This window comes from Heteronotia binoei, chromosome 10 (genome assembly GCF_032191835.1).
Source record: "Heteronotia binoei isolate CCM8104 ecotype False Entrance Well chromosome 10, APGP_CSIRO_Hbin_v1, whole genome shotgun sequence".
NCBI lineage: Eukaryota > Metazoa > Chordata > Lepidosauria > Squamata > Gekkonidae > Heteronotia > Heteronotia binoei.
Genome location: NC_083232.1, coordinates 74138912 through 74152179, shown reverse-complemented (window position 1 = coordinate 74152179; position 13268 = coordinate 74138912). Strand labels below are relative to the sequence as shown.

The 13268-nt window shown below is 40.6% G+C and overlaps 1 protein-coding gene across 2 annotated transcripts in view; it reads left to right on the top strand.

The window, feature by feature from the left end:
- Window positions 1–13268, top strand: part of MYRIP (myosin VIIA and Rab interacting protein) — a 186285-nt gene that overhangs the window by 111140 nt on the left and 61877 nt on the right. For both annotated transcript variants that reach the window (XM_060247526.1, XM_060247525.1), the window contains exon 3: window positions 10659–10795. In XM_060247526.1, the coding sequence (XP_060103509.1) occupies window positions 10659–10795 (137 nt within the window). The remainder of the gene's footprint in view (window positions 1–10658; window positions 10796–13268) is intronic.

Below are 13268 nucleotides of genomic sequence, written 5' to 3'. Positions count from 1 at the left end.
TTCGGATTTCTAACTGCATAAAACATTTAAGGCATTAGCTGTATTTCCTGAGAGCAGAAGTAGAATTACTTTGCTTGTTCAGCATGTTTATATGCATATTTGCATATAAAATGCATACCATAAAATTATATCAGAATATTTAACTACCGTACACAAGTAAATATTTCAGTTTTTCCTGGTTTTTTCCTGGGGTTTGCAGCTGCTTGTTACTTTGGCCAACCACACAGAGGTTTGAAATGGCTTCTGGTAGTGCAATAGGACAATTTAAGAGCTCTGCTGAACCTGGAGCCCTGTGTCACTTAAGGTTTGTTAGACTCTAATAGCATTCAGTCGCTTCAAGTGCTCATGTGGAACTAATCCTGGCATAGACGTTTCAGCTGAAGTGGAAGCTTCCTGGATCCTTCTAAGAATATAGCTCCAGTTCATGACTGAGACTTGCATGATATATTCATGGGCTGAGCCTCTTTCCTTATTGCATCCCTCTCCCCCCCCCCCCATTCAGTATTCTGTCTTGAACAGTTTGCACATCTCCATACATTCATAGCATCTTAGAGTGGGAGGATGGAATGTGACGTGCATGTTTTCTATAAGCGGACTTTGCATCTCTGGTGTTGTTTTTGTTTTGGTTTGTTTTTTTTGCAAAAGGTAGATTTCCAGGGTGAGGGCTTAACCATTTAGAGAGAGAAGCTGGATCTGCACAGAGGCAGTATAAGGAAAGCAAATGTGAGAAGAGTTTGTTTATGCTAGGAGTCTTCAAACTGCATTTAATTGCTCTTTGTTATTAATAGTGGCAAGAACATTCTTCTTCTCCATAGCCAGATTTTTCCAGCTGTGTGCTTGCAACACGTTCCTGAAGTGAAGAGCAGACCACAGATCAGGTTGTTGTCTTTGTGTTGCTCATATTTGCTATATTGAAAGCTGGTTGCAGTTTTTTCTCCTAATCGGGATTACAGAATTAATTTGCATGATTTATCCTCTGTTATTTATTTATTTTAAATCAAGATGACCTTATATCTCTTTTGCAAGTATTTGCATGCTTCAACAACTGAACGTTCCCCCCACCCTTTTATTTTTTGAGAACCCCTGGACACACATGAAGCTTGCAGAAAGGAAAACCTTCTCTTAGGTAATTTCAAATAACTAATCAAAAAGTACTTGTGCTCCTGCTGTTGCTTTGTTTGTAAGTTGTCATGTGTAATAAAACAGTACATTTCTAGCCATTTGTGATAATTTGCATATTGGTCAAAATTAGTTTCATGTTGTCAAGAAGAATGTAAAATGTCTTTATATTGCATTTAATGAGCATATTAACATCTAAAGTACAAAGCTGGCATGCAAAAGAGCTTTTCAGTAATTGTAATTGCTTTTGAATATAGCTGTTTTAGGAGACATTTTCAATGACACAATTTTAAAAAAAATGTTTTTAATACAAACAACAAAGGAGAGTTGGGTTGTAAAGGAGAAAAATTATTAAATATTAATTTGCACAGTTGTGTTTCAAATATTATCTTGATAAATATTGTTTGTCTTGATTTATTTCACTACCAGGATTAATACTAGCTTTTTGACTGTGTAACTGTATCAAAAATTGACCAGTATGGTATATGGTCTTGCATTATCCCCAAAGAGGAGGACTGATTACAGTGATCCTCAATGAGTGTTTGTGTTTGTGTAGATTCTCAGTCCAAGCCACTGCCAGCATTGCTTATACATATGCAGTGTTCTATTCCAGGAGCAGTGCTTTAAGATCTGTTAGTGCTCTCTCAGGAGCCCTAGTTTGAACTTGTTTAGGTAGTCTCAACCTGAGGATGCCCAGACTCACTGTTCTGGGGATTTTAATGTACATGCAGGCCTGCAGCTATGGTAGGGCCCCTGGGGTCCCACCCCGCCCCCCTTGCCACCAAGCCGCCCCCAACTTACCACCAAGGCCCATCTCATAACTCACTGGTGATCGGTGGCGCTTGAGGAGTGAGCGCCAAACCAGCCTCCTCCAAACCAGCTCTCTGCCCCCACAAGGATGGTAGACTTGTTGCCAACCTCCCAGGGAGGGGCCTGGAGAGTTCTCAGAAATAGAGATCAGATCCTCTGGGGAAAATGGCTGCTTTGGAGGGGCAACTCTGATTGTAGACAGCAAAGACATTTCAGTTGACAGTTATTTTATTTTAATTTATATTTTATTTTTGGGGTGCCCCACCACTTTTTCCAGTGACCCATGACTCTAAATTTCCTGGCTACAGATCTGACCCCCAGGCTTTACCTCCCAATCTCCAGGAATTTCTGAATCCAGTGTTAGCAACCCTAGGAACCCCCAGGACCCTTACTAGAGGGACTTAGGAGGCACAATGAAGGTACAGGGGCTGTTGCTGCAGCATTGTAGGGATGCATAGTTGTTTATTGGTTAACAGTAATAAGATCCTGTAAATGTAGGGGGAGGTGTTTGTAGGGTTGCCAAGTCCAATTCAAGAAATATCTGGGGGCTTTGGGGGTGGAGCCAGGAGACTTTGGGGGTGGAGCCAGGAGACATTGGGGGTGGAGCCAGGAACAAGGGTGTGACAAGCATAATTGAACTCCAAGGGGAGTTCTGGCCATCACATTTAAAGGGACTGCACATCTTTTTAAATGCCTTCCTTCCATAGGAAATAATGAAGGATAGGGGCACCTTCTTTTAGGGCTCATAGAATTCGACCCCCTGGTCCAATCTTTTTGAAACTTGGGAGGTATTTTGGGGAGAGGCACTAGATGCTATACTGAAAATTTGGTGCCTCTATCTCAAAAAACAGCCCCCCCAAAGCCCCCGATACTTGCAGATCAATTCCCCATAATTCCCTAGGGGAATCATTCATGGAGGTGCATGATGGCTGTGGGGGCGGGGCTTCCCCCGCCGGCCAGCTGGCTGAGGGAGGGGGGAAGCCTGTAAAACCGGGGGATCCCCCTCTGGGACCTGGAGATTGGGAAGCCTAGGTGTTTGTGAGTTTCCTGCATTGTGCATGGGGTTGAACTAGATGACCCTAGAGATCCCTTCCAACTCTTATGATTCTATGATTCTAGTACCCTCCCAGTACAAGCCAATTATGCCACTGACTACACCCACACTGACTGATGCTAGACACTCAGCAACCATTTGCCTATGGTACTATAGGTAGCAGACCCCTTGCAGCAGCAGAGCCAGTGTTTCTGTCTCCTGCCTTCTCCTTTGAGCATGTTGGATCCCCTTTCTGCATTAAGTAGTGCTCAGGAAAGTAATCTAACAGTCTTCTAGCAAGCTGTCACAAAAGCCATTATTTACCTTATGTATCATACTCTAGTGTGATGGAGAAGTCTCTTGGCATCCACTTCTTTAGACTGCAAATTAGCACCCTACATTAGTTAAGCTCCAAAGGGGCAACCTATTACCTGCTGTAACATGGAACATATCCTCTCTCCCCAATAACTAATCTGGTAAGTAGAATATCTTTGCCCTGATAATTTTTCCACCCCATTTGTTTCAAGAAATGAACAAAACACCTAGAAGGATTATTTTAAAAACCTCTTTACCATTGGTTGATCCCAAATCTGTAAATCCTAATCTCATTTTATTTGATTAAGATTCCCTTTGAAAAAGAGAAGGCTTTGCTATCTAAGAGGTCGCAGATTTCATGCAAGCTGGGAAGTTATATCCATCATGTGTCTTGTCTCAGGGTATGGGCTTTCAAGACTCAAAACTTTGGCCCGTGAAAGCTCATACCTCAAAAATATTGTGGTCTCTGAGATGCTACTAGACTTGAATCTTTGCATAATTAAATGCATTTTGCAGGCTGGTTGTCCTGAAGGATTTCAACATTCATGTCAAGGCTGTCTTGTCAGGAACAGTTCAGGATTTCACGGCCTCCATGGCAACCACGGGCCTATCTCAAATAATAGCAGGTCCTACACAATATGCTGGTTACACTTTGATCTGGTATTCTGGGCAGGAGAAATATGATTTGAGCATGGAGGAATTGACAATGTTTCCTTTGTTATGATGACTACTTGCTTGGGTTCAGACTTACAGAGATACTGAGACTCTTCAGGGCTGGGGGATCTCTTAAAGTGATCTGCCCTTGGAGCCAGATAAATCCAAATGGTTTCTGATGACTGGAGGATTTTCCTGTTGATATGGCTGGTGTTCCTGTTGATGTCCTGGTTAACCTCTAGAATGAAGAAATCATCTGTGTGGTTGACAGGATTGCTTCCAGGTACCCTCTCCCAAGTGTTAGAGCCCAGGTAGCTCCTTGGTTTACTGAGGGGCTGCAGATGATGAAAAAACAAAGGAGATGGCTAGAGCGACTGTGGAGGAAGGTTCAGGATGATTCCATTAAAACATGGGCAAAAGCTCATTTTAAAGCATATTCCCTGGCAGTCATGGTGGTAAAGAAACAACACTTTCTGCTACTGGTTCATCAGTATAGGTCTGTGGAGCTGTTCTGGCTAGTCAGAGGCCTGTTGGAATATGGCCTACAGGAAGAAGTGGACTGCTCAGTAGCCCACTCTGACCATTTTTGCTTTACAAGAAAAATCTCTCACATCCAACAACCCATATCCATCCACTACTACATTCTAGTCATGGGAATCATCCCACCAAGTCTCTACTAAATCATATTTCTCTGTCTGCATTAGCAGCTCAAGCTCTTCCTTCTTATTGCCCAAACTTGGGCATTAATACATAGACACCTGAAGCCCCGCACCTTTGTTTCCATGAGATCCAGCGCTTCCAGGCAGACCTCTGTTTGCTCCCCTTCATTTAAATTCCTATGTTGGTTGTCTCCTTCCCCTCATGCTGTCAGTTTAAAGCCCTCTTGATGAGTCGTCCAGGGTTTCTGCCAAACACATTCTTCCCTGATCTTGATAGGTGAAGTCTACTGCATACTAGTAGGATGTTGTCCAGAAAACCTAGGCTATGGTTTCAGAATCCAAACTGCTCCTGCCAGCACCACCAATGCAGCTAGTAGTTCACTTCCATTATTGTTTTCTGCCACTGTATTGCCCTTCCTGTGACAGGAAGGATCAAAGAGAACACTACCTGCACCCCTATTCCCTTCAGTTTCCTCCCAAGAGCTTCATAGATTCCATAGACCCCAGATTCTTACTTCACTGCTGACACTTCAGGATTCTCCCTCTGAGGCTCTTGATTACACTCACTATTGGATCAGACAATGTAAAGACCTTTCTCGCTCCATTTCTTAATCTCTTGGGTTCCTTAGCAGGAAAAGTGGGGTACAACATTTTAAATAAATAAACTGTGGAGAGTGGCTTGTAGAATAGGCATGCATGTATAACCTATCCTAGCTCCTTGGGTAACAATGAACACCTTTCCTGTGGGTTTTTTTAATAGCTGTTATAGGGGACCCTGTTTCATATTAGGGGTGTGGCACAGGGGAGAGAAACTTTTTCACCCCTGCACCATTTGTGCCTGAATGGGTTCCTCCTGTGTTGCACATAGCAATTTCAGAGGGGAAATGTGCAGATAGTGGCTGGGTTTAACCATCTTTCATCTGCACTAAGGCCCTGGATTCACTCACAGGGTGTCTGTTGTGGGAAGGGGAAGGGAAAGAAGATTGTAAGTCATTCTGAGACACCTTTGTGTAGTGAAGGGTGGGGTATAAATTCAAGCTCCTCCTCCTCTTCTTTGATTTGGGGGTGATTATTTTTTACCTTTGCATTCTCCTTTTCAGTGATTTCATTTGTCATTGTGGTTCATGCCATCATTTTTACCATGGATTCACTCACTCAAATGTGTTTTTTTTTAATCAATTTAAATTTTCACTACTTCTCTATGGACTGACTAATCACATGCCACATAACACTGGTACTGAAAGTCACAATATTATTTATTTAAAAAAAATTTGTATAATAGGATTTGACTTCATAATTACATTATGTAACACAACAGTGGCCTTGGGATTTAGAGCTATGAACAATTGCTGTGGCTATCTTTGTAGCACAGAAATAAAAAAGAAAAAGCTACCACCATCTCATTCCTTTTAAAATGAGTGTGACTAATGTTCTTTAAAAGAGATTTTGCATTTTATGCAAAGAATTAGCACACACTGCAGTACAGGTAAGAGGAACAAAATGCTTCCTTGTAGAAATCTGTAAATGGAGATTTTTCATTATACTGGACAAATGAAGAGGAGAATGCAGGAAGTCATGGACTTCTAAAATGCAGGTCAACACTAAAGTATTCTGAAATAAGTAGACAGTGTCCTTATTTCCTTTCTGTATAGACTCTTTATTACAGTATCTAACCAGGATAGCTGCTCATCCCCCTTCAAATCCTTTCCACACAGGAGGAATCGAGAAGGACATTGGGACTTATGGAGTGCTAAGAGGCTGAAAAGCTTTAGAAGAGTCATTGTAATCTGTTGGTAAATGCTTGCAGAATAAATGCATATGGTTTAGTGTAAAAATTAATAAGAGAAATGTCAGAACTTGAAGGATAGGGAAGGCAGTATGGTATAGCCTGATCTCATCAGATCTCAGAAGCTAAGTAGGGGTCAATACTGGGAAGGGATATCACCAAGGAAACCTTTGCAAAGGAAGCCAATGGCGAACTCCCTGTGTTTCTAACTTTCCTTTAAAACCACTTGCTGGGGTCACCATAAATTGGCTGTGATTTGACAGCACTTTAGACACAGAGAGAAATCTCAAAATGTCAGGGTTCTGGTAAACATAAAGCTACTCTAACTTAAATTCCAAACCACTTCCAGTCATACTTTCTAAGCCAACTGCATTTTATCAGAAGTAAAGAAGTATGAAAATAGCTGTGATTTATTTGATGTAAAAATTCATGATTTAGTAATAGCCCTGATGCTCTTCAGAGAGCCTTACAGAATGTGGGAAGCAGTTTTCATGATAAAGACCACCATGGTTGCCACCGTTCTATAGCTTCATCCACTAACATTTGAACACTAGAAGATCCCATAGAAGAAGCATGGTTAGGCAGACAGCACCAAGTATATGGAAGGAACTAGGGATGTGCACAGAAATGTTGTTTCACTAGTCAGTTCATTTTGCTCTCTTAATACCATGGGTTAATTTTCTTTATTACAGTTGTTATACTTATTTGGATTCTTTCCCACCCTACCCCCTTTTTTGTTTGCTATATTGCTTTTGATATGAAGTACATTTCTGTCTGTAATTCATTTTTCTCCAGTTTAGGTAAATTCTCAAGGATTGTATCAATCACTGAAATGGAAATTATCACAATTGGATTAATGATATTAATTATATCAGAGCATGGTTGTAATTTTGGTCAGCCTTTGATGTGTTTGATCTAGCATCGGATACCTAGAAATAACTGGGGATTATCATCACCTATTCCCCTCATGTAACTTGCTTGGGTTCAGACATTATCAGATGTTATCAGAGATGCCCAGGGGTGATGGGGGACCATAGATCTTTCCTGCAATGTAGGAACTGACCTGACTAGTTTATTGCCACAAGAGCATTTGTAGGCAAGACCTTACTTTGCAATATGCATGAAGGACTTGTTGGCTGTATGTAGGCTATTGGATTTAGAAGAAGAAATTGGATTTATATCCCACCCTCCACTTTGAAACTCAGAGTCTCAGAGCGGCTCACAATCTCCTTTACCTTCTTCCCCCACAACAGACACCCTGTGAGGTGCGTGGGACTGAGAGGACTCTCACTGTAGCTGCCCTTTCAAGGACAACCTCTGCCAGAGCTATGGCAGACCCGAGGCCATTCCAGCAGGTGCAAGTGGAGGAGTGGGGAATCAAAACCAGTTCTTCCAGATAAGAGTGCACACACTTAACCACTACATCAAACTGGCTTTGCTATGGCTAAGGTTGAACTGTAAAAACTGAGCTAACAAAAATCAACCTCCATGCTAAAAAAAAAAAAAAAATCCTCATAGAATCCTTCTTTTGTTACCAAACATGCATGTAATCTATAATTTACGTGCATCATAGCTACATAAGTCATAACACATGACAGTTTAGGTACTGTTTTTGCTTTCACACTCTTTCCTACATTAAGAGAGCAATCCTAAACCGGTCTACTCTGAATCCTACTCAAGTCTATTCAGTGGGGTTTACTCCCAGGAAAGTTTCCTTAGGATTGCACTGTAAATTGTGTAATCCTAAGAACACTTTGTTGGAAGTAAGCTCCATTTAATAGAACTGAATAGGTTGCTGTGTAGACTTGCTTAGGATGGCGCCGTAAATTGCTTTCTCTGTTTTTAAAACCACGTATGGACTGGACTTTAGTTACGAGACTGATTCTTTGAAAACATATGCTGCCTTATCAGAAGCCTATTAAAATGGTTTTAAGAACAAATAAAAGGAAATCAAATTGTGTTTTCTTGTGTCTTCTTTCAAGATGTATACTACATCTCATTCACACTTAACTTTTTTAAGGAACAGAGTTGATAATCCATCGTACTTGACAAAATGTTAGAAGAATGTTACCTCAGCATTATAGAATTTGCTTAGATCTCTATTATTTTTGTGTTAAATGAACTGAGTGCAGCAAACAATTATAAATATACATTCATAGCCTGAGGGTGAAAAAAGATGGCTCTCAGGGTATTCCAGCAAATCTGATTCTAGCTGAGCCATCAGTCTTGCTTCTTCTCCCCACCTTTGCTGTTGTTGTTTTTTAAAAGTTGCTACAAATATTTATCAATTCATTTGATGTTTATTTAAGACAAATCCTAGTTAGCCCTCCCCCACCAAAATTCATCTTACATTGGAACATATTTTCCTCTAGGGTTGCCAGCCTCCCGCAGCCACCTGTCGGGGATGCAGGGGTAGGGTTGCCAGATCCAGGTTGGTGAAAATATGCGGAGGGAGCCTGGAGAGACAAGCACCTCAGTGGTGTACAGAGTCTACCCTTCAAAACATCCATTTTCTCCAGGGGAACTGATCTCTGTAGTGTAGAGATGAGTTAGAATTCCATGGAATGCCCAAGTCCCACCTGGAGGCTGGCATCGCTATCTCACCCCCCCCCTCCCAATTTTTATGCAAGAAAAGAGCAAGATGGCTTTTCTGTCTTTGATTTTCTCATCTCTAATAAAGGTTTTTTTAAAAAAAAAATCAAAGTGTTGCTTATTTTACGTATGCATGTGTTATATACATAAACCCACTGGGTATCTAGAAGCCCAAAAGTGTGTGTGTGTTCTCATACATTTATGTAACTGTACACTGCCATTCCTCACCCATGGTGGTTAGAAGGCTGAACTTGGATCTCCCAGATCCTAGGCCAGATGCCTACTCTGCCAGGAATCTTGATGAGTGACTTGGGCACAATCATGCTCTCTCAACCTAGCACAGGGTTGTTGCCATGAGGAAAAAATGGAGGGGGAGCAATATAAATCACCTAGAGCATCTAGGACAAAGTGTGCAATAAAAATGTTCTAAAGCCATAAACTTTAAAGCACATAAACTTTATAAAGGATACAGACAAACACAATTAAAGCTTTTTAAAAAATGAAACATGCTTAAAAGATTAGCACACTTGCAATATTTTATTTAACAGTCTCTGATAACTGAAGGAAGCAAGAGAGAAGGAGAAGGAAGCAGACTTGTTTGTGGGCCTGATAGGAGCCTTCCAGAGACTTGATTCAACCCCTGGGCCGCATGTTTGACACCCCTAAACTCTAAAGTTTACTCACAATCAAATCCTGTCTAGGGATATGGATCAGCAGCAGTAGTGGAGGGTAGGGTTGCCAGCCTCCAGGTGGGGCCTGAAAATCTCCCGCTTTTACAACTGATCTCCAGGTGGCAGAGATCAGCTCCCCTTTTACTTCTCTGCAAAACTGGAGTCCCCCCCTCCACTCTTAAAAGATGCCTGCCTAAAATGGAGAGGTAGGGAGATAGTGGGATTTAGCAGTGCAATTTTTAAAATAAAACATAAAAAAAACACAGGGATCACAGCAGAAACTAAAAATATAAACTAAAAAAAATATAAAATGCTCTGACCCTGGATACATATGAAATGGCTGAGCACTGCAGGCTTCTTTCCCTCCTCCCCCCCCCCCCACTCAGAGTGGCAGTAGCTCTTCATGTAATGTCCCCTTTGGCTGTCAGGCACCCATTCTCAGGTCCATTCAGCAGCAGCAAGCTGACTCAAAATATCAACCATTTATTTGCAAGGGTTTGAGATGAAAAAGGCTTGAAGGCCCATTGGAGATAATGGAGCCAAGAATGCCAAATGGCTTGCATGAGCTCCATTGAAATATATTGCAGCACAAAAAAAGTTGCAAAGAAAATGTGGACTGGATCTTCCATTAAGGTTTCTTGGCCCAGATAGACTAGGAATGAAAAATCCATTCAACATTTTCTTTGCAATTTTGTGTGTGTGTGTGCTTCAGTAGAGTCCAGAGGAGCTTCCAGCTGGAGGAGAAGCCAGTGAAGAAGAACTGGGAATTTCGACAGCCCTGCTCTCTGCTCCCTACACTAGAAGCAAATGAGCTTGGAGGTGTGAGGACAAGCAGGGGATGGTGTGGGGATGAGAGCTGTGGTCCAGATTAAAGGCCATGGCCAGTTCTGGCCCATGTACCATGGGTTTGACATCCCTGAACTAAAGCTATTTAGAAATCCAAATGTGTTTTTGAAAGAAACTCAGATGGCAGTACTTTAATATTTTTAAACATTCTGAAATCTTTCTTTTTCCCCCAGATTGTTAAGAGCCCAGTCCCTGGAATGGTATTATAATAATGTGAAAAGTCGCTTCAAACGCTTTGGAAGTGCAAAAGTCCTGAAGAATTTATATAGAAAACATCGACTGGAGAGTGGAGCTTGTTCTGAGATACTAGGTAAAGAAAAGTGATGCTTTTGCTTTAGCTCTGTTTTTCTCTGATTAAACTTCTTATGTATGTTTTTAATCAACATATTTTAGTAAGTGGACAAAGGTTTTGCTTTGTGCTAGTATCTTTCAAGTTAAATCTTCATACCTCTCTTACCCCTTTCCTAAAATAATATCAGGTTTTTTAAATAATCTTTTTCCAGGTAAGCTCTGTGAGTAGAAGTTTGTAAGGATCTATTTTATTTATATTTTGTTTCTCCCATAGAATTTTCAATAACATTCCAACATTATCTCCCATTAACTTAGTAGGGATAAATTGACACCCCCTCCCAACAATTCTATTCCTTTGTTTATTTATTTAGTTTGGAATTTCTCTCTGCATTATATCTCTGTGCTCCTTAATTCTTATTTAACCAGAAACCTAATTAGAAGAAATTCAAAAATTCTAGAATGAATTGTGCACAGTTTGTCACATCTGTGGGGTCTTTCTGTTTATCTACTTCCTCTCCCCACCCTATAAGACTGATGCCCACATTTGTATTAATAAAGGGCTTCTAAAAAGAAAATCTTGATGTGATTGTTCATGCAATTTGCTTAAAATTATTTTTGTATGCTGTTTTTTTACTGGTGTAATGCATGCACTCCTTCACGTTGATAAAATACCGCAAAAATACCACATTATATTGATAAAATACTACATTAAAAACAACTAGAGTTACCAACCTCCAGGTGGTAGTTGAAGATCTCCTGGGATTACAACTGGTCTCCAGGCAATACAGATCAGTTTACCTGGGGGAAAATGGCCTTTTTGGAAGGTGGGCTCTGTGGCATTATACCCTATTGAAGTTCCTCTGCAAACCCTGCCCCCAAATCTTCATGTATTTTGCAAACTGGAATTGGCAACATTAGATTTAACTGATGTATCAAGATTTTTTTTGCACATTTATCCATGTGCAAATGTGCTTTGGTACTATAAAGGATGGAATGTACATGAACGCATTGCACATGCACAATATTCAGAACAATATTTGGAAATTTTAAAAATGGGATTATAGAAGATGTTGGATTCATTCATTATTCTTTGGAAATGAAATAAGGTAATTTAGATAAGGTAAATTGGAGAGAATTCCTTTGAGGAGAATCTGGAGAGCATCTGTTGCTTCAGCAGAGTTGCTCAACAGCATCATATGTCCCACCTAACTTTGAACAGCAGAGAATAGATAGATAACAATACATAGCCTATCCATAAGTATCAGTGGAATCAAGTATCACTGGTTCCCAGCAGGAACAAGGATTTTAAACTATTCTCTGCCTTATATCAGTGTCATTCTTTCATATAATCCAAGGCTGGAAGACTAATTATAACTAGTGATGGACAAACTCCCCATGTCTTGCTTAGAAACTGGGTTTAGCAAGCAGAGTTCATCTTTTAAGAAATTAAGGAAGTAGCATGTTGTCGTCTTTGCCTGTTTCCACAGTTGCCCAGTTTTATGTTTTAAAATGTTTGTAACCATTAAAGAGGGTTTCAAAGCAGCTGACAAAAAAGTAGGTACAAACTACCACTCCGCCAGCAGAATTTTTTTTTAAATCACATTCTACAAAAACAATAAAAGAATAAATTAAAAGTGCAGTGTTACATTTTCTGCCCTTGGTGGTCAAGTCATAGCTGATTTACAGCAACCCAGGAGGCAAGAAATGAACAGAGGTGTTTTGCCACAGTCTGTCTCTATATAGCAACTCTTTTCTTCCTTGCTAGTCTCCCAGTGAGGTACTACCCCAAGCTGACCCTGCTTGGCTTCCAAGGGAAGTCCTTAGCCTCCCTCAAGTGCTCCCCTTAAACTATTTTATTTTACATCATGCCTTAAAGGGTAGACATCTTTCCCTCTAATTTTCTGGCAGAATATTTCACGAGACTTGGAAGACATCAGTGTCTATGCCAAGGCTGATCTCATGACTTCATAGTAGGAAACAGAGAGGAATCAGTCCATATGACATCATTGAGAGTACAAACACTGTGATATGCTGGCTAATACATTTAGTAAAACTTTTTTCAAGAATCATACAAATCTTTTGGCACATTTTAAAGAAGTACAACCTTACAATATTACAAAGAAAAGGTCCATCCAGTGAGCACCCAGATAGGCTCATTTAATCAAAGTCTTCCTCAGGAGTATTCCTATTTATTTCAAAGTTATCAGCCCCTTGTTACAATTCAGTGCATATATTGGGGGCAAGTCAGTCCTTAACCTCTTCTCTAACCAGATGCAAAATCCTTCTAAATTATGCTGGGAAAATGTTCTCTGCAGGCAAAACGTTTTTGCATCTGGTTAGTGAAGAGGTTCAAGACTGGTTTACTCCTAATATAAATATTATAAACCTTATATTCTGCTGAGGCCCCTCTCCTCCCCAAATTCCACACTCCCCAGGCTTCACCCCAAAATCAACAGGAATTTCCAACCCAGAGATGGCAACTCTATGGAGGA